Raw genomic sequence first — 21,601 nt, forward strand, 5'->3', positions numbered from 1 at the left:
CGCACTTCTATTACAAGCAGCTGTATCTGCAGTCAAAACCACACATCTCTTATCAGCCTCTTTTATTGCCAGTTTAAACCATTTAGTCTGACGTCATGGTAACAGACCAGCTGTTTCTCTAGTACTTACTTATGGGTTTAAACCCGTGATACGTTTATGTGAATGCACAGCAGGGGGGTTTCAAATGGTTAATTAATAATAATCATATATAATGAAATAACAAAATACTGTGGATTGGTTCTCCTTCCACTGCCAGTGAGATTTAATGGCCCAATCTAATGAGTCATTTGCTGAAATTACACTGATTTTGAGATGGTTTTATTTTACCAGGAATGCACCACAAATATCGCATATGTGGGTGAAGAGAGATTTATGTCTCCTTTTGGAAGTGACAAACCTTAAATATGATCAACATCCTTTTTGCCTTCTGCAAACAATTCAACACATTAGCATGACAAAAAAACCAAAAAAAAACACTGACGCTTGAATCGACAGTTTGTCTTTATTACAGTATAACTCAATTTAACAGCCATATAAATGATAATGTAATCGGTTAATAAAACAAATATAAAATCAATGTATATAACTGTATATCATGGACAATCTTATGAAAAACAGTTGTAGAATACAACAGAGCAATAAAATGGGGCAACTTTTGCATCTATCACTGAAAGATGAAAGAAAAATAAATCCAGAGCGCGTGAGGACGACAGACTTAATAGTTCACTACAAGCAAATTCAATATGAATTCTGTAGTAAAGGACACACGTTTATTTTATCCAGCAACAAGATGAGGCAAGAAGACACCTTTGTACACGAACCCTAACAATGGCAAGATACTGGGACCAGATGAAAGCGCTGATTACAACCAGTCCATAGAACTTCAACACAGTAATAATGAAAATATTCTTATACAAAATGTATGAGTCTTAGGCGTCCAACAGTAACATAAGGAGTAGGCACAGGTCTGCATATGCGTCCACGATTTGTGGCCGACCGAGGAAACCTGCAGATGTTTTAATCCGTCGATAATAATTTGCCAAAGCAACTCCGAACACTTGCAGAACGGACGTTTATTTACCGCGACTTTATTCGCACCTAAACGTGACGCGTGTTGACCTGGGACACCTCGGAACGTTGAGAATTCAAAAGTGCTGACAATTTGTGTAAAATAAAATAAAAAAGAAAATATTGCACTACTCATGAGGTCTTGGCTGATGACTTCCACAGCTATGACGGCTGCGGACTGGTGTGTGCACGAGTGTCAGGGGCTTAGAGATTCCCACAGTCACCGCTGAGCAACAGTGGTCAGAGGTCTGCCAGTCTGGAACGTTGCATGTTTAGGGACAGAACGATCAATCCGATGGGCTTTTCTTTGCATCTTGGGAAGAGGTGATGAAGGCCATGAAAAGGCGTACCATGTGCCACTAATGTGACACACACTGTGAGCTACATGCACTGTGTTCTACAGACACATATTCAACAACTGGCAGCATTCCTTTAAGGTGGTGTAAAACAAATTAAACTGGGAGGGAGGAAAAAAGGTTTAAAGATTATCTTGGTCATTTCAACCTGTTATTCCCGACTAGAGATCGGGGGAGCTGTTCATGCTAACACACACACACACACACACACACACACACACACACACACACACACACACACACACACACACACACACACACACACACACACACACACACACACACACACACACACACACACACACACACACACACACACACACACACACACAGAGTCACATTAATGGCAGCCTGAATCTGTTCACACTGAAAACACCGTGACATTGAAGGCAACTAAGGCTTTACTTCCTCGCCTAAATTCGGCTGAAAGAGTAACTTGGTTTTATTGTTTTCCAAACTTTTCCCAGGCTTCTTAATTGGTCGCACAACTACTCCAATTGGAATGAATCTGGAAGATGGTGAAAACTCAACCAAGCAGGAAGTGGAAAGAGTTCCTGCCTGTACAACCAGCCAACCGTCAGCTTAACTCAATCATCACATTTACCCGGTTTTAGGTGTATAAAAAGAAAATGAAAGTCTAATTGATTTAAGGAGGGGGGGCTGAGAGTCCCCTGGAGGGAGAGGCGGGTGGGTTGGGCTTATTATCCACAATCAAGACACTTTGGGCTCACTTCTGGGGAGTTTCATGTCAGACATCTTTATTTAAAGTCTATGGTGAAAGCAGACTTGGAGAGTTGAGGCTGAAGCTCACTGATTGGCTGGGAGCAGGCCCTGCCGTTGGGCGTGCTCCAAAATGGCGTTGTAGCAGAAGTAGTATTGGTCCGGCGTTTGGATGCTAAAGGCCCTCTGCGTCCTCATCCGCCGCACCGTCTGGCACACGTTGAGCGAGCCTACGTCCTGTAGCTGGGACAGACAAATATCCAGGGCACAGAAGGTACCTGCCAACAACACCCGTCAAAGGGACCACAACGGAGGAGATGATGAGAAAGAAATCAGTGTTGTTAGACCTTAAGTCATCACTAGAGCGCATACATCATAGAGTTCATGTTAAAAATGCAAAGAAAACCCTTATATACTAACAAAAAAAAAACTACCGTGTCAGGATCTCACCTGTTCTTCCGATCCCGGCACTGCAGTGGACCACCATTGGGGGCCCCTGCGGGTGGCCTGTCCACTGAGGTCCCAGAGTATTCACCATTTTCCTCTGTTGTCTCTTTACAGCACCCAGGAAATCAATAAGGGTGACTGCTGAGGTGGGAACGCCGTAGTCAGGCCAGCTGAGGTACTGGAAATGACTCACTTGCCGCTGTTCACATGTCTGGGATTACAAAAAAAAGAAGGTAAAAGTGACATTTTAGCGGGCGAAAATGCTGAAGCAACATTGTGGATGTTTTTAAACCATGTGTAATAATTATGAAGCTGGAGGAGGAAGAGCATATGCAGCGTTTGGTTTCTTATCTCTGAAAGACTTATTAAAGTTGGAAAACAAATCCGCTGCCCCCATTTGGCAGCTGTGGCCACGACTGTACCTCTGTGTTGTGCAGAACGAGGGTGGTGTGATTGTAGTGAGTGTGGTGATCAACCCTCTGGTTAACCACTGCCATATGGCCATAGACCTCCTGCCCGCCCTCCTCCAGGGGCCAGTACTGTCCGCACTTCCTGCGATTACCCTCATTTGTCCTGCAATAGACACACGGTTCAATTTAAGGAAAAAACAAAACAATAAACCTAGACTTCACGTCCACGTGCGATAACCCTTAATTACCTGGTTGTCATGACGATAACAAGCACATTTTGTTCCCACACCATTCTCCAGAAGTCACCGTAGGTGTTTTCCAGGGGTCCTACACAGGTCAACAAGAGGACCAAAGGGATGGTTAGAAGGGCTATCAGTCTAATGACCCAGCCTTCATCCAAACAGCACAAAACAAGACCACAATCACCCGCTCTAATGTTATTACCATCTCACCTGCTCGTAAGGACTCTTTAGCAATTAGTCAAGCCTGGCCGGGGCATTTATCAAGGTTTTAGTAAATATATAACAATGATATGTACTTTTCCATTTATTCTCATGTCCAACATTGACCCCTCCATCTTATTTCCAGGATATCGATAATCTACTTTTAAAAAAAGGTTCTTTTTATGTAGAATTTTTGGGAAAAGCACCCAATAAGATCACTCTGCTTCCAATTTCATTTGCAATCTGACCGAACGTCGATGTCGTGGATGTACCTTGAGTACCGATATACGCGTTCCTGTGTTTGTAGCCATCCATGAAGCTCGCGTTGATGTAGTCGGATCTCTGTGGAAACAACAAAACTCTGTTCTACTCAAGACCTGGTATTAGGGTTTGTGCAGCATTGTACTATGATTGGGAGGTAAAGGGAATACAGTAGCGATCCTTGTTAACGCTCTGCTGGCTACGAGTATCCGTGGCCAATTTCATTGGTCCCAAATTACAGACGCCGCTTAAAAATGCCCCCACCAACCTCATTCCTTCTGGCTGTCAAACGGACTCTTGTTTGATCAAGGCACAACACGTCCCCGTAACGATTCTTCTCCTGATTGCTGGCCGCCCTGTAGGGTGGTGATACATGCTGCAGTTAACCATCAACCAAGAGTTTAACGGGATAACCTACAACGGGTAATTTAGTTCATTCATAGTTTTAACCTGAGGTAGGAAAACAATAAGAAATATTGACTTTACATGGATTTTTATCCATTACTTTTCGAATCTGTGTGTGTTATAAGACATCTCTTGCTGTCTTCTTTTGGATTGAGCTTACAGTGAGCAGTTAAAGGTTCCCGCCGGCGGCTCTTTGAGGAGCTCCTCGTACTCCTGGTGGATGCCCGAGCGCTGAAGCCGGCCCAGGTGGTTCAGCAGCTCCTGCGGGCGCATGGACTCTGAGCCGGGCACGTGCACAGAAGTCTCCTCCACAGGGATTCCCACCAGCTCGTCCACAGGGTCAACACGGTCGTTCTGGCCGGCCAGCAGCTGTTGGTTCCAGCTGGTTGCATCCAAGGGGAGCAGGCCGCCCAGATGCTGGGGGAGACAGTCTCTGGGAAGGTGTTTGCGCAGCTCATCTAATTTGACCATCTGAACCTGGACATGGACGAGATGCAAACAGATGCCAAGTTTAGGCGGATGTAATGCATGACAGTAATGAACAAAGGTAAACAACAGTGATTGATGCTTTAACAAGTGTCTCTGCTACTATATCCAACAGGGTTTCATCAGAAAACCACCAATGTTCACCTCTACTTACACGTTCTCTGAGTTTCTCCTTCAGAAGTAGACTGAGCAGATTGTAGGGCACTCGAAACCACACAGGGGCACCGACAATCAGCACCTTCTTTAGCCGGGCGGGGAATGCTCCCTGGATGAGAGAGAGCACAGAAGAACCTCCAATAAACCAGACTTTAGGGCATTATTGTTGGAAGATGTGCATGACAACAGTTAATTTGTGTCCATTAGCAACTAACACACATAATTGTGTTATATATGACATTCATGGCATAATTTTGGTTTGATTGTTTGTTCGTTTTCCGGCTTTGATGGACAAACAAAGAACAAAGAACTTGAAGAACTGTTTAATACACAGGAAATGCCACCAGAAAAGTCAACTTATTATCTAGCAATGCGAAAAAGGCTAATGCTAACTATGTGTGTGAACCCAAGATATGCTGTGGTTAAAACCAAGTACCGGTATTCCTACGTTCATCAAACTCTTAAGCTTCCATTAATACAACTTGATTAAAATGGAATAAAAAGTGCCTTAAAATCAAAGAAAAAGTGGGTGGGAATGGAAAAATAGCAGTCTCCACAACAATCCCTTGTTTGATTGATTTAAAGCACTATATCCTGCAGACCGTCCAGACATTTTCTGCCCTTCACCCTTGGGTGTGTTCTGGGTATTGCATGCAATCATTCAGTCTCTTCATGGCGATTATGTCAGCAGATTATCAGGACAGAGACCAGTCATTCATCTCCAATGACGTGCTACCACTTCTAACCCGAACCCTGACATACAGCCATTCACTCGTGCAAAAGCAGAAGACACGCTAGGGATCTTCACGCTCTTCTGTATAAAGACTTAATTTCTACATCTAAATATGCGGCGCTGTGGTTCCAACCTTGAGCAGATTGAGGATCTTCTTGCTCAGGTCCAGCTCGAAGTTCGTGTAGTTGGAGCCCGCCATGTCGTAGATGAACACCAGGCCGTTCCTCTGGGTCTCAAAGCTGTGGGTATTTAAGCAATGCTGGAGTAGGTCCACAAACATTATTGTTGGCTGAATCTACCCGACACCACCTCACCTTTCCACAGCCTGATCCAGGAGGTAGAAGAGCGCCTGCAGCACCACATGGTTGCCCGTCTTGTTCGGGTGATGGAGTTTAGCAGTGTACAGGGCAATGGAGGCCCCTGAAGGGTCCCGCACACTCTGCAAAAGAAAAGGTGAGAGTTTCCCCTGCAACAACCATCAAAGATGACTCTAAAAACACATCTGTGATAAGACTTCCAATGAACTCATGGAGGAACTTCCTGGATTTGTCTTATCGGTCATGAGAAAACTGAGGAAAAAAATAAAAAAAATGAAGGGAAGCGCTACAAAAATGAAGGACTCACAATCAGCCACAGGGGGGCATCTCATTTCTGTTGCTGCCTAAATGACTGACATCCAACCAAAAAGAAGAGCAATCGACAACTCAGCAGGAGGAACACATTTTGTCAGCAGTGGTCATTTCACTTCCTGCCTGTCTGACGCTAAACGCGCGTGTGTCCTGCCTTCCCGACGCCAATGTGTCATCCTTCGCCTCAACAACGCCGCTGACCAGAGATGCGACAGCCTCCCCCGTCCTGTGTACGCAAAGGGGGCCCTGGGTTCTCAGGCGGGGGAGGATAAAAATACCTCAGACAGGAAATGAAGCCTGCCGCTGAGGCTACAGAACGCCGACGTCAGACAAGAGGATGTGCAGCATCAACGCCACTGTGGCACGTCAGCAGGGAAGGAAGAGGGGAAACGCACGGGGGTGGGCGTGATTTATCTGACACAGGATATCCAGCTGGCACATCGGTCAATCAATACTTTGCCATTTACCCCAATTCCTTTTGGGCTGGAATAGTTCCATAATCGAGTTAGTTTAGTTACTTTAAGTTCTTTTAAAATAGGAGCACTAACAATGGAGCCCCGCCCTCCCGCCCACCTCCATAAGACTGGACCACTCCATTTCAGGGATGACATGTTCTTACCAGCACGGTGAACTTTCCACTGAGCAGCTCCGAGCGCAGAGGTTCTTCCTGAGGCTGGAGTCGGACGATTCCTTCTTTCAGACGCGTTTCCTGTCAAGAGCAGAAGACGGCAGGTGAGATCAGGCGGTGCAGTGGCCGCAACAGGCCGTCAACTCCAGCGGAAATTCCTCTCCGTGAACAATGAGGATGCCTCGTAGCAGAGTGGGCTCAGGTTCTCGGTGGAATATTACCCACGAGGTTGAATAAGGCTGCTGCGGATTGCCTCATAATCAGAATTACAGAGCGCAAACATTTTCCCACCCAGATAAGTGAGACTTTACCTCAGATAAACATACATTTCCTGTTAAATTCAACTTTTGCTCGTCCCTGCATGAAACATTTATTACTAGTTTTGTTTTTCAGATTTGAACAAGGACCACGATTGAGTCTTATTTCCAGTCACAATCAGTTGAAGTTTCTTTCATGGTCTTAGCTGCAGATTAAACACATATTAGACATGTTTAACACATAAGTTAAAGTGTCCATTTGCCATACACAACTATTGACAAAAGACATTTATTTAAATGAATCGTATGGGGCCAGTGCATTGCTGGATTTCCCTCCTGCTTTTGACTTCAAGCCATGGCTGATGTTTAAAAAGGCTTTTATCACTGTAATGAAACATTAAATTGTGCAAGATTGCAACTGAATGAATCATGTGATGATGTTTTTTGGTTAAAATGTGTTGCCCTTACTGCAGCAAACCAAAAAGAACATTTCCTGCGTGGCTCCAAATGATTTGTCTCAGGGCCGATTATTTTTATTCATTTATTTCAGCTTTATTTTAGCAGGTAAGATCAGCTTCTCATTTACAAAGAGGCCCCAGCGGAAGGAAAACAAAAGAAACACAGTCCACATGAATCCAAGAGACGACCCATTATGAACCCAATCATGCAACTGTTTCATTAGAATAACGGCGCCTTTTATAGCCGACGTCACCGGCGCATCACGCCGTTCGCTGGAGGAGCAGAAAACAAATAAACAATAACTCTGCACCGGAGGCGATCCACTGTGTGTACAGTAAACAGAACAGACTTAGACTGGAGGCCTGCATATCCCAGCAGATCTCGTCCCGCTGCCTTGTGAAATTCAAATTACAACCGTCATTTGGGAACAAAAAAGGCCATTTAATAATTTATACGCCAGCAGACAGCTGTTAAAACCTGTGAGGATTTTAACACTCTCCAAACTGGTTGCACGATAATATAATTAAATTTTCCATCATATTCTGAATATCTCCACTCTGCTCCCAGCCCACGGTAAAAACATCAAACAGCAGTGTGAACTACGGTACATTGAAAATCAAACATCCACTTCAAAATCTTTCGTTTGTCTCATAAACCCACATAATGCAAATACAAAATGACTCGTAAACTACTTATTATTCAACTGCAACACTCCTTTAACCTGAAGCCAGCCTGCCCTCATCGGCCTGCAGCCTCACACAGGAGGCAAAGGCACAATGCAGCCCAGCCTCCACAGAACATCAGTGGCAGCATGTTCAGACAGCACCGGCATCTATGAACTCCTGTAATGGTCATCCTGTCACGCACCCGCAGGCGCGGCGCTGTGCATCCACGTCAAGATTTCACCACAAAGCTTACGTGTTTTGAGGATGTGGGAGTGAAAGAACTCCTGTTGATGTCAGGAGAAAAGTGAAGAAACTCCTCACAAGTTCTGTCTCGTCACCATTCAGACCACATGGAGATTCTGGGCTGTTCCCAGTTTTAAAATATTCTCAGGGTTTGATTGATATTATTGGTATAAAATCAACCAACATGAACACTGTGCACGTTAGATTCTCCTCGACTGGAAACTTCCCTTCTCCAGGTTTGTCCCGGTTTCTCATCCCACGTCAGAGATTATAGTTCTGAACCAAGTTGAACCGACCGCGGCGTGGCGGGGGAGGCTAATCCTGCCCAGGGTCAAATTCGGCTTCCACCAAAGGCCGAATATTTGTTGCAGAAATCGAGGCTGACAGGAGTTGAAAAAAAAGTAGGTGAAAGGTGGGTAAAGGTGCGATAAGGTGGAATTATGGTCTGTGTGGGGAGAAACTGGAACAGATCTAACCAGATAAATCCAAATGTTCCCTGTCTGAACCTGCCCAGAATTACTTCCAGCAGTCTAGACCATTTAGGGACAAAAAGACATTACCCCCAACTCTGATAATCACTGGCTCAGAGAGGAGAGTCTTGATTGCGTTATTACCAAGGTGCTATTTTAGGAGCGGGAGGTGAGAGAGACCTGCAGGCTCTGTCGCGGCTTCCTCGTCATCCTAATAATGGTGTTAATACCATCATCGAAGTCACAAGTTATCAGTGCTGCCATGTGGCTGCGTTTGGCAATGATCATCTGCCTGGCTCTGTTCTCAACTGGGGCCCCTCAACTGGACTTGCAGAGTTACACGTGCACATATGTCATCTCTTTAACCAATTCATGCACGCTGCCAATAATTTCGGTTTTCTGGGAATCCTCCCACACCAAGAAGAAAAGTCAATGAACGGCTCCGCCGTGTTCTCCATCAAAGCGGGGATAAAGGCACCATGTGCACATCTCATCACCGGCCAACCCCGTGCTGCAAAACACCAACACAAACAGCAAATCAAACACATTTTTATTCTGTTAACAGTAAACAAGGAGATCGGTAACACTGAACAGAGTTGTGGGTGTTTCTCAGCAGAGCGAAGGATTAAATTAAAAAACCCTTCCGGCTGGATATTTGATGGCCACGTTTGTAGAATGGTGGGTGCTCGGCAGTGTGGACGCACCCTGGACACCGTTGTTGCAAGTTTATGTTCCTCATTTGTTCCACAGCTGTACCAACCAAAGGCCGATTATTTCATTTCCAACTCTCAGGGAAGATTAATGTCTGCATGTTGCTTCTTGAAAGTCCCCTAGAAAACAGCAAGCACGTGTGTGTGTGTGTGTGTGTGTGTGTGTGTGTGTGTGAGGCCCCAGGGTATCAGTGCATCTGTTCATGCAATCTCTTGCTTTCCTTCTTAAGAGATTTGTTGAATGAAAAAGCCTCGAGTGGTGGTAAATTCTTGACCTGAAGTCCACATTTCTGCCTCCTGATGAATCTGAATATTGTTGAATTCCTGAATATGATTTCTGCCACATGAATCGGCCCAAAACAGCAATAAGAACACGGAGATCTGCGTCCACCATGCGCATTCAGCAAGTGTCTAATGAGTCTGAAGCAGCTAGCCGCCTTTAGCAGCAGACTTAGAAGAAAAAAGGCAAGAATAGGAAGTGAGAAACCAAAGACAATACAAGGTTTGGACACGATCCATCACGTGAGCAGAGGATGAGATTATCAGCCATCCCTCCTCGCTCATCGTGTAATTCTATTGTTTATGAGGGCTATCAAAGACGCCATAAAAACATTTGGTGTGGCGTTTTCTAATCTAATCAAGCGACACCGAACATCTGCCGGGGTAACTAATGCGTCTGTATAAATGTGGAGCTGTTGACGCATCATCACACGATCTCTTCTTACCCTGTAGCTGTGGAAGAGCTCGATGGCTCGGAGGACGTCAAACTTGCGCGCCATGAGAAACTTGACGGCCAACTCCCTGGACAGTGGCGAGACCCCGTGCTGAGTGGTCCACTTGTTGATTTCCTCCAGAAACTGCCTGGTGGCCTGAAACAGACAAGGATGTGGTCATAAACACCAGGTTCCCATCATCCAACGGTAAGAACCAGGATGTGAAATCAGAACATCCTCACAGGAAGTAGCATCTGCAGCATCAGAACATCTGACAGGTTTACGGCCCGATGAGCAGTTGATGAGTTTTTATGGGTTTTCAATACACGTTCAGGCAAAAATATAGGCAATGAGGGGCCAAAGAAAACACAGAATGACGGAAATATACTGCAGATTAAAAACACCCACTCAAGAGGCTGTTGATGAAAACTAGCCATCACACTGATGATACGGCTTACATGTGCGTCTAATCTGTTCCCGGATGGAGACACTAATTACTTTCTTGTGAATTCTGGCTCTGCCAAAAGAAAAAAGGACAAGCAGCAGTCCCGTTTGTGGGTAAAGACCAGCCTTTACGGCCACCTTCCAGAGCTTCCACAACGCCTTGCTGATAAGAATGAGAGCATTTAGCCAGCTGCCTTAAAGGGGCTTCCTGCCATCCACCCGCTCACCCCACAGAAACCTCATATTAGAAAACAGCCCCCACCCAACGCAGGGCGAGAGACTCGGCACCCTGTGAATCGTCAAAAGGCGACAGAGGAGGCAGTGAAAGCTCGCGCCTGAAACGTGGGGATCCGCTTTCTCCGCAAAAGGGCATGAGCTGGGGACAGGAAGTCAAGTTGTGGGAGGCCGCGGCTCTTTGGGAATACAAAAACCATCAGTGAGCGGTGCCGAGCCCGAAGACAGGAAGTCAGTGTCTCTTCTGGGTGGGGGGGCAGTCGGTTTAACATGCAAGGGACGTGGGACGCCTGCACCTGACAGGGCTCGGGCTTTCAGATCCAAACCCTGTGGTGAGAAAATACCACAGGGCCACTTTCTCTGACCACACTTCCAGCAGATTCCAAATCATTTTGACCAAATACAGTATTGTTTAAGCATTCTGTAGTTTCTGATGTGCAGAGTACAAGATGGCGCTGACAGAGAGAGGGTCAGAACCTATGACGAGGACATTGGCAGCCGGAGGCTGATGGGGGAACGCATGACCTCAATGCAGCGCATTTCAACGCGTTCCCAGAAGACGACCACTGAGAAGTGAGGACAAGCGCCACAAAATGTTATTAAAGGCCCTTTTTTGAAGTCGTTTCTCCATTTTAATTCAATCTTCTTCACACACAGCATACATTATGTCTCCGTTTGAGAGCAGGGTGGGCAGATATAGGCTTAAAATATATAGTTTAAAGACACGAGACGCATCATTTCTCCCCCAAAGCTCTTTGATATTCAATGCCAGCATGTGACCTTTTATCCTGATATCAACGATGCAAGAAAGTGCCCTTAAAATCAGGCAAAACGATCCCATATCCCGCATGTTTTACTGGGAAATACCTGGGGATAAATGCACGCGTGCTCGTCAGGCAGATGAGGTTAAAATGAATAATAAATCAAATAAATAACTGTAGACGTCTTGGTTGGGGAAACTAAACACGAAGCCAAGTTAAAACCAATCCGCCGTGTTGACGGTCAGCGTCAGGTAGACGTGGACCTCCAAGCTCTCGACGGCTGCTCTCGCGCCCTTAACCTTTTAAGGAATAGGTGCCAGATCTTAGCAGCAACCGTCTGCTCCTGCAGAACTCCGTCTTGTTTGGTCTTATTCTGAAACAGGGGCCGTATCCGTCCAGATTCAGCTCTGGACCAGCTTGTTTTCACTGCAGCACACCCGGCTGCGTTGGAAGAGTCGCTGTGGAGGAGTGATTTATTCAGTTCCTGGAAGATGCATAAACATTTAGCTCCGGCTCTAATAGGGAACAAGATTTTTCCACTGAGCACTTGATAACACGTTTAAAAACACTTAAATCTGGATCACATTGCCTGACCTGTTCTAAATGGGATGTGGACTTCCTCTGAACTTCATCAATTCCTGAGTCACCGTGCCGAGTTTTGGCTCAAGACATGAAAATAACATGTCAACGGTGCAACAGAAGCACCGGCTGAACCAAACCAGGGTTGTTGGTAATGTTGGAATTACATTACTAATAGCTGTTTTCAGCTGACAATATTTACCAATAATAGATATCCCTGTCACTTCAAAAATAGTGAGTAAATATACAGTATATCTGAGTCATGGGTCAATGATCGCTGTAAGGAATCCTGAAGCAGCAGATGTGCTAAATTAGGGTTGCCTGGAAACTGGCATGAAGTGAACAAATCCCTTCATTAATCATTGGTCATCGTCTGTCTTTATGTCCCAGCTGAAACTGTACCGGAGGATTCTGGGAAGTGTCTGGACTGTTATTACACCTTTACTGACAGGGCTCATTTCTTCCTTCTCATAAAGAGATTCATGCGCTTGTCATCATCCTTCCAGGATCTGTTTGATCACAGATGCTACGCTAATCTGTTTACAGACGCACTTCTGGTTCCAGGCAGCTCCCCTTCACTTCCACCATTTGGCACGAGTCGACACCAAAACAGGAAGTCCCTATTCCCTTATTTCTCGCACTCCATTTCTTCCTGGGAGCAGACTCAACACACAAACACACACACACACACAAAACAAAGCACATGATAGGCACACAAACACACATGGCCTCAGTAACTCATAAACTCCCCATCCCCCTCACGTCATGGTGGAAATGCTTTTAACAGCTGCCTACAGAATAAAGTTCCACTACACTGTGTGTCCCTGAGAGAGTCCACCCTGCCCCCCCCACACACACAAATACCCCCCATATGGCGGTGGATATAATAAAGGCCTCCGGTACTCTAGCGGAGGCCCTGGCTCACACAGGAAATGGAGTAGTCAGATAAGGCTTTCTGCTGGCCAGATGATGAGGAGTCAGCGGGAAGTGGGGGAGAGGAGCCGAAAGGAGGATTCCAAAGCGCTCCTGCAGCAACCTGGACAGATGGCCCACAGTCACGGCTCTGGGCTTGTGTTGCGTTTACGTCGGGTTCCTCCGAGTTCGGAACAGTTCCGACCACAATCAAGGCCGCCGTCCCCCCGTCCGGCGGTAGAGGGGACAGTTTACGGAATACCAATCTGATCGGAACACAATCTAATCAGCCCATTTCACACAGAGCTTGATGCTAATATTATAAGGGTGTTATCCAAATATTTGCACCAGCAAGCTGTCCCAGACTGACAGCGAGGCACAAGCGCCTCCACGTACACGGAGGGATCGCTCCACCCTCACCCCACCACCCACTTCAACGACCCGGAGGATCTCCAGAATCTGAGGGTTCATCTGCTGTGGAGAACCTGCTGATGACCGTCGTATGTGTGAAGAAACTCCTGATCGATGCGAGTCAAACTGTCTGTTTTGAGTTCATATTAGTGACACATGGACACGGTGTTACCAGAGAGAAGGCGGTAGTAAACTGGGCCTTCTGCGTCCACCTTAATCTCATTCCCTGTGTAGAGATCTTTCTGGAGCTGAGCTTCTTCTTCCTGGTCCCGTCTGTAACAATCAGCCAACAGGCCGATGAGAGAAAGCGCTTCATCCTCGCAGATAAAAGTCGTCCGCTTGTGCTGAGGGGAAGAATACGTGATATTCTGCAGGCAACTGCCCAAATTCTGAGATTATTTCCTGTTATTGATGCATCTGCAACAACAAGAAAAGGACTCGTTTTTTATTAGTTGTTGCTGGGTTTTTTTGGTTTTTTTAGGTGGGCCCTACTCATAGTGGGCCCCAAAGCCTTCAGTGGGATCCTGCGTTTCAGATTAATTAATCTCTTTGATTATAAAAATCCAAATAACTCAAGACTGGATGCAGGAATAAAATGATGTAATAACCTGGTTTGTGGGGAAAACTCGCTCAATGTGACTTCAACTGTTCTTCCTTTTTTTTTTTTTTTTTTTTTAACTTTTTAAAATAATTAATCGAATCTGATTTGAACCTAATTTGATCTGTCAATAAAGAGTCTTCTGCACGACCGCACCGCGGGCCCGCGGACCGCGTTTCCATCCCTCCGCACCGCCCGCACGGATGTTTGAAATCACCGGAGGCTGCTGGAGGCGAACTCGGCCTCTTTCGCAACACGCAGCCGCCGAAGAGGGAACTGGTCGTGGTGCAACCGGAGCAGCGGCCCCGAGACCCAGAAAGCCACACAATATTTCCGCTTTGCTTTCCGGATCACTTACCGACACTGGGCCCGGTGCCCTCGCAGTGCGCACGGCAGAAGTGCCTCCAGGTACAGGCCCGAACGTTCCCGAAAGACTCGCAAAGCGTTTTAAAACGCACGTCAGGGCCTACCTGTTCTTCCTCTGCCGATAAAGTAGCTGCCATGGTCCCCCGTCGGATCTGTGATCACACTGTTTTCAGCGAAAGCGTCTTTCTCATGCAGCGGGGGGGTGACGGAGGTTCCGTCCCTCGACTACAAAAAGGTTCCTGGAGGTGGTTCGTGTTCTAGGTTGAAGGCATCGGAATCCCTGCCGTTTCCAGCGCTTCCTCTCTCTTAGTGTTGGGTTAGAATGAGCCTCATTAGAGAGAGAGAACCCGACGATTGGGAGCCAGATTACACACGGAACAAACGCGGAGGACAGCGCTCGGGGTTCGGTTCGGTTCGGCTCACTGGGGCCTCAGATCATGTCGAGCTCCTCATCCGCGGAACCTCACGCACATCTGAGGGCTGAGGCTGCCCGTCGACTCCTCCGTGCCATGATTTGCAGATTTTTTTCCCCTCCTCGCTCTGAACGTTGCCTTTATGTTGTCGGAACGCACGCGCAAACACGCACGTCTCCCGAAGCGTGAGAGTGCACGTTCCTTTCTAGTGCCCCCTGGCGGCGGAGACGGGAACACGACCTCCGCCTTCATTCATAAAAACCAAGAATTATCGGGATCGTTTTACCTTTTAATCACTGTATTTTTGCACAGCAGGTTACACAGACTGACCGGAAGGTAATTTCTGACAAGAATAAATAAGCAAATCATCGTTTTAAAGAGCTCATTGTATATTCTAGCCAGTGACTGACGAGTATTGTTTATTTTGGAATTGTCAAAATATGATCCAAAATTGACAACAAAGCTGAAGTTAGTTCCAATTTCTGCTAATATCTTGATTTTCTTCATACCAGTTAATAGTTTACCTCGGTGGGCTTTCATGGGCCCATAATAATATTTGTTGGAGGGGGAAACTCTTCTTGGACCAACACAGCCTTGTGCTGTGTTACCAAAGGGGAGAAATTAGTGTGCAGACTATTGAAATTCACTTTCCTGTTTTTTCAAATGGGACAAATGAACCATTACTTTATTGGGGGCACGGTAACATTTAGAATATCAACTTTTTCCAGTGTTTAACCCAAAGGTGCACGTCAGCGGCCTGCGGGGTTGCACGTAAAAGCAAGAGGAAGCAATGAGCGATATTCGCAGGGACTTCCACAACTGGAGAGCAATTAGATTAGATTCATGCATCCCCAGGCTGCATCTTAATCTGATACACTTTACAGGAACAGCATGACATCACAGGAAACGCAAAACACGTACGAGAAAGTCTCTGTAACACGACCCAGCAGCTCATCGCAGGTCTCCACTGAAAGATTATTGCTTGCAGATACGTTTCAGCCGCCAGATTACTGTAAAATACAGTCCGGAAATTGCCTTTGCAGCAGGATCAGATCCTTTAATTGATACCTTGATGTGTTTTTAATGAGCCAAAGAAACATCATGTATTGCTTTAAAAGAGGCAGCCTGAAGCGCTGTGTCACAGATCGCTGTTTACTCCTCTATGTTTAGGTTAGGTGTGTTCACAAGCTCTGCATTTTCTTTAAAATAAGATCTCCACAATAGAAGTAGTGTAAATACTCAGGCGTGAGAAAGTCCGACCTGAAAAGCAAAGGGAAAAGGGAGTGGACGACAATAGACTTCCTGTCAACCCCGCTGACATCATGTCATTCGGGAAAATGTGATTGGCTGAGATTTAACCTCTCACATCAAGTCGGCCTGTTACAACTGCCTCAGCGTTGTTTCGTAGAATTCGAAAGATAAAGGTCCGATTCAGTGTATTAGTTAGATAGAAATCTGAGTTCTAATTTCCAAAATATCCGCCACTGAACACCCCCGGGCCTCACAAAGATACAAAGGTTAACCGCACATGATGAACATCAGGTCCTTTAGATCAACTCAAATCATCTTTATTTATGTAGTCGCATGAGAAAGTTAAATCTGGTTTCCTCCTTCAACAAATCAGACCCACAAACATCCACCTGTGTTTGTGTGTGTGTGTGTGTGTGTGTGTGGGAAGCCAGTCTTAAACGTGCACCTAAAGGCTCAGGTGCTCAGTTCCTGGAAAGTGATGGGTTTTGCTTACTCATAACTGAATTCTTCTGCCGACCACATGCCCGATTTCGCTGTCCTTGATAGCGCTCTCGGCTGCCGGGTGACTCAGTGTGAAAGAAAAAACATCCCCGCTGTTTGCCGTATAGACACGTTTTTTTTTGCAGGGGGGAAAATAAAAAAAAAAAACCTCTTTTGCAAAGTTGTGTGTTTTTGCACAAATTGAGCGGTTGCATCTGCAACGACATCACCTTAACACTGCTCAGCAAACACAAACATGGCGTTTAGATAGACGAGCTGGTGTTTGACAGTTTCCAGTGTGGTGATGGCTTTGCACTTCAGTGTGTAGTTGTATTATCAACACCTTTAAAAAAAAATAAAAAACTCTAACGATCACCACGACGACGCTTCAAACTCAGCAGGGTCGCGTTGAAAAGAAGCGTGCATGGTTTAACCACATTAATTGCACGTTTCTTCATCTACCTGTGGAATGGTAGAAACATTGATATCAACCTTGGCGTTTCCTATCATCAATATAAAGAAATAAACACAGGATTTGCTGTCATTTGCTGAGAAATTCCTGTCAAAGAAAGAACAAACACCAGGGCACATTTGTGTCTACATTAATGAAGCGTGCGAAAGAAAGCGACAACGTGCCGATAAAAAAAACACATTTATTTAGGAAGGTAAATCTAAAAATACGTGATTTACACACAAGGGTGTAAAAGTACACCACGCTGTCTTTGAGCCTCAGCAGCAACGTGGTCCCCAGGCGTTACACGGCATCCCACACGCTCTTCAAACCGCCTCCGCTTCTTTTTGGTTTTGTGAGCGTCAACGACGGTTGCCGACAGCGATGAGGCCAGAGCATCAGCCAGACCCAGAAGCACAATAGTCACAAACTGACACCTTTCTACGCACGTTGTTGTAGCTTTAGCCATAAAAACACAGATCGTGGCTCTACTCATCTGCACCCTGAACAGCGCGGCTGGGGACAAACATTCTATGGTTCTCAGACAGCTTACTCAGCCACTCAGAGCTCCATGTGTGCTTCTCTCACTGGATTTTGATGTAAAAACGTCCCATTGTCCCCACGGTCCTGCACCGGGGTGGACAGGTACTCCAACTCGTAGCCTCCGCTGGCGTTAGCCGGGCGGACTTCGCTGGATGGTTTTTTGTGTTCCAGGATCTGCTGCATCTGATGGCTGGCGTACTGAGGCTTAGTTGTGAGGGGCCCTTCAGGAACCTCGATGCCCAGAATGTCAGAGACCATGTAGGGGCGAAGCCAACCGACCAGAGGAGTGCTGCCGGGAGTATAGTGAGTCTGTCTGTGGTAGAAGAGGAGACCGTCCACCTGCATCCAGGAATTAAACCCAAGACAGATGCTCAGATGAAGTTTCATAAACACATGAAGCCTTCTCTCCCAAATCGTTCATGTCAACTTGCATTATGACGTTCAATTGTCACAAGACTTGATGGAAAAAAGCTCTTCTTACATTAAAAGTGTACTCGGCTGCCAGGGCCTTCTGAAAGGACTCCACTGTGCAGTCAGTGCTGTGGAGGCTCACGAACCGGAACTGTCAGGGCAACACAACAACACACAGCTACATCAGATCCTGTAAACAAAACGAGTCTGTTTGTCAAAACTGAAAAAGGTCTTTGGAATGGTGTGTTTATTGCATCCATTTGGGCTGTACCATACAAACGCTACAGATGACGAGGCGGACGTTGACCTCGGACAATGAAAACCAAAGCCAAAAGGACTATGCGCGAGAAAGAATAATAGGAATTGAAGAAAATGGTGGCTTTGCTCACAGGGTTGCGTTTGGCAATCTCTGACAGGCCTTCTGCCTCCTGGACTTTTGACTGGAGCCAGTAGAATCGGAAATCGGTCTGTTGATGAGGAAGCAGAACAAGACTAACGAAAGCGGAGCCAATGAGAGGCAGAAAAGCACTTCTACCAGCCCGACTTGCAACATGAGCTGTCAGATAAGCATTCTTGAATTGCCTGGCTAAGAGGCCAATCTTACAGCGCAGTCGTACACCGGGTGGCCCCTCCAGCACATGACGTCCAGGATGTAGAACGTTCGATCCACCTCGCTGTAAATGCAGTCCAGGATGGTGTAGTCTGCACAGATTATTAATGAAACAGTTAGCGTGCTGAGATCGGAGGCGCTATGACCAAGTATCACCAGTAGGGAGCAGTAAAGGGCACCACAGCTTACATGTTCTAGTTTCCCTTTTGAGCAGCCGTACCCGACTAATCCCTATTCACTTGTTACTTTAGCTACAATTACGAACAGAAAAAAAATCAAAAAAATAAAAATCAACAAAACTTTTGAGGTTTGACCTAATTTCAAAAACTGATTGACACCAGTGGCGCAGAGCGCTGCACCTGCTGTCAGCAAATCTTTTCCTGTTCTGCTGTCATGACACAAATAGTCTGAGTACAACAGGCACACCTACCTTTTCCCATGGCTGAATTATGCCGGTTCCCACCGGGCAGCAGGGAGGGGAAGCGGTTCACACAGTAGCCGCTTTTAGTGTACGCTGCAGTGGAACCCTTGGAAAAATAATACAGGACCAAACAGAAAATACGTAAACAAAGATCGCTGCAACAATGAGATTATTTCCTCATACTGTCTGGAATAAACATTTGGTCGGGAGTTTGGTTTTTAAAGTTTGTGGTGTTTTTTCCACGGGTATGTTCTGAAAAACTCCCTTTATTTCTGAGAAAATGTGGAAAAACAAAGGATTGAATGCATTAAGCACTGCTTACCTTGGAGGCCACAATGAGGGACCTTTTCCCCACAGGACAGACCACCATCAGCCAATCTGTGTCCAGTTCTGCTGGGACATCCACCAGCCACTCTGACAACATCAGCTGAGGAGCAAAAGAACTTTGTTTTATAGACGCAGGTTGGGAAATCAGCGCCATCTACTGGTCGAAATGTTGAATTAAACTGGAAAAGATATGAGCGCCTTCAAACATAAGAAGCATGTCGAGCACTGGCCTGACCTGGTTTGCATAATGCTTTGGCAGCTTCCTCCTCTCAATCTCCATCCCCTCTTCCTCCGCAGAGACATCTTGTTCCCGTTTCCCCTCTTCCTGTTTTTCCATGTCCTCCTCCCCATCGCTGTCTGACCCAGCCCAGTCCCCATCAGCCAGACGCCGAGCATGGTTCACGTAGTTTAACCTTTTACTGAGACAAGCGACCAAGCAAAAATATAAACCACATGCAATATGACACCAATGGGATTACAAAAACAGGCAGATTTCATTCTCACCTTTTCTGTAGTTCAAGGAAGCGCCGGCGTCGCTCACTCTGCTCCAGCACACTGTACTTGCACTTGTACTGAGCCAGCCGAGGGTGGGGAGCCGCTGTACTGTTGTGCTCTTTAGACACAGCAAAGCTGGCTGAGAGGGCTGCGGTCAGGTCATCCATGGGAGGCGACTATGTCAAATCCATAAAGTCAGAGTTAAATCAGTTCAACTTAACAGACCATCTCTTTCTGCTCAATTTAAACATAATGATTTCACCTCATCCAAAAGGCTTTTCTAAGAAGGTTAGAAGCCTTTTGGATGAGAGGCAAAATGTTTCCAGTTGCTTTCAACTGTCCGGTTGATTCCTCACCAGACTTTTGTGTCATAAGAATGCAAACTAAACATTACACCATTAAAATTAACATCATTTGCTTCTGCCATTCTGTGTATTTTAGCAAAATCCATTTTGGCAGTTGCACGAATAACTCGACCTATGGAGGATTTCATCACTTTTTAAAGAAAATGCAGCTGGACTGAACCCATCATGAAAAAAATCCTGTTAAACTTGTGCGGTACAATGAAACCAATGGAAAAACAACTGTGCTGTTCAGAAGCTTCGCCTATTGGTCGAACTGAGCTAAAACACCACCGAAGAAGAAGGGAGCGACACCGGATTGGATGGTTTTATTGTAAATCATAGACCACCTAGAGATAACGGCATCGGTTTTCCCACAATATTACAAATATACATATTTGTGACGCTCTGACGTATACAAATCACATCGAACTGGTGACATATGAGATAGAAGCCACGAGAAAGCTCGGGGGAAGACTGCCTGGTATCATTGTGTTTAGCAGCTTGCTAATTGTGCTAGCATCGTAGGTTGACTAGCCGACAGGTTGATTCAAGAACGTGGCGTTAACGTTTCGACTTTACAACTACAAAAAACTCCAGAGACTACAAAAAAACCCCATCTGGTTTCATTTGATACTTGATGCTAAAACAACATACATACCTTGGACATACAGAGCAGCGAGTACAGAATCGTCACGATGTCATGGTTCCCAAAGCACGCAGGGCGGCGTGAAGATACGTACTACAAAACACGCCCACCACAGGCACATTCGTCAAAATTATCTTTAATGATTTAGGTTCATACATGTGGTTACGTTAACTCAACGTACTTGTTAATAATTTGAAAAAAAAAATCTATTTGAATGAAAGTACCCCTCCCCCCCCCAGAAGGTTTGCTTATCGTTTAAAAAGTAGGTAAACTAGGAAGTTACGTCAAGGGGTGTGTCGTGAGATCAAGGTGGGCGTGTCGTGAACGCTGTTAAACATTACCGGTACTATTTTTATTTTTTTAAATTGGGTCAACAATAAATTAAAACCATCCCGGAGTTTAACACAACAAAAACGCTTTCATATTTTTATGAGGACCCACAGGTTTATGTTTAATTAAATGCATTATATTGGGGTGTAGTAATAGTTCTAGTTGTCATTTTAGGAGAAACAGTTTCCTCACAAGTGAAACAAAACCCCAATTTATCACGCATGTGTGTTTCCCCCCCACTAACAGTTATGACATCAATTGTATCCAGAATGTGTCATTATGTGTTTCTCCTTGTGGGGGCGACAGTGAGCCAGT

At 45.7% G+C, this 21,601-nt stretch overlaps 2 protein-coding genes across 3 annotated transcripts; both read right to left on the reverse strand.

Annotated features, from left to right (window-relative positions):
* Positions 1-483: 483 nt before the first annotated feature.
* ptpn9a (protein tyrosine phosphatase non-receptor type 9a) lies at positions 484-15,139 on the reverse strand. Of its 2 annotated transcripts, none has more exons than XM_057051630.1 (13): positions 14,669-15,139; positions 10,272-10,415; positions 6,734-6,823; positions 5,800-5,924; positions 5,619-5,724; positions 4,751-4,861; positions 4,271-4,587; positions 3,974-4,061; positions 3,717-3,786; positions 3,250-3,328; positions 3,014-3,164; positions 2,595-2,802; positions 484-2,422 (listed from the first exon to the last, which is right to left on the reverse strand). In XM_057051630.1, exons 1-13 carry the CDS (start codon positions 14,699-14,701, stop codon positions 2,232-2,234), a joined length of 1,713 nt encoding a protein of 570 aa, XP_056907610.1. In that variant the 5' UTR covers positions 14,702-15,139; the 3' UTR covers positions 484-2,231. The 2 variants fall into 2 exon arrangements, with proteins under 2 accessions (XP_056907610.1, XP_056907611.1); XM_057051631.1 differs by having other exon boundaries at positions 14,557-14,684.
* A 2,202-nt stretch (positions 15,140-17,341) lies between these two features.
* On the reverse strand, positions 17,342-21,148 carry snupn (snurportin 1). Its single transcript, XM_057051637.1, has 9 exons — positions 20,969-21,148; positions 19,976-20,142; positions 19,707-19,890; positions 19,467-19,571; positions 19,154-19,250; positions 18,718-18,815; positions 18,503-18,580; positions 18,184-18,264; positions 17,342-18,041 (listed from the first exon to the last, which is right to left on the reverse strand). The coding sequence occupies exons 1-9, from the start codon at positions 20,975-20,977 to the stop codon at positions 17,721-17,723; spliced, it is 1,140 nt and encodes a 379-aa protein (XP_056907617.1). The 5' UTR covers positions 20,978-21,148; the 3' UTR covers positions 17,342-17,720.
* Positions 21,149-21,601: the final 453 nt, after the last annotated feature.

Source organism: Takifugu flavidus, chromosome 13, assembly GCF_003711565.1.
Source record: "Takifugu flavidus isolate HTHZ2018 chromosome 13, ASM371156v2, whole genome shotgun sequence".
Taxonomy (NCBI): domain Eukaryota; kingdom Metazoa; phylum Chordata; class Actinopteri; order Tetraodontiformes; family Tetraodontidae; genus Takifugu; species Takifugu flavidus.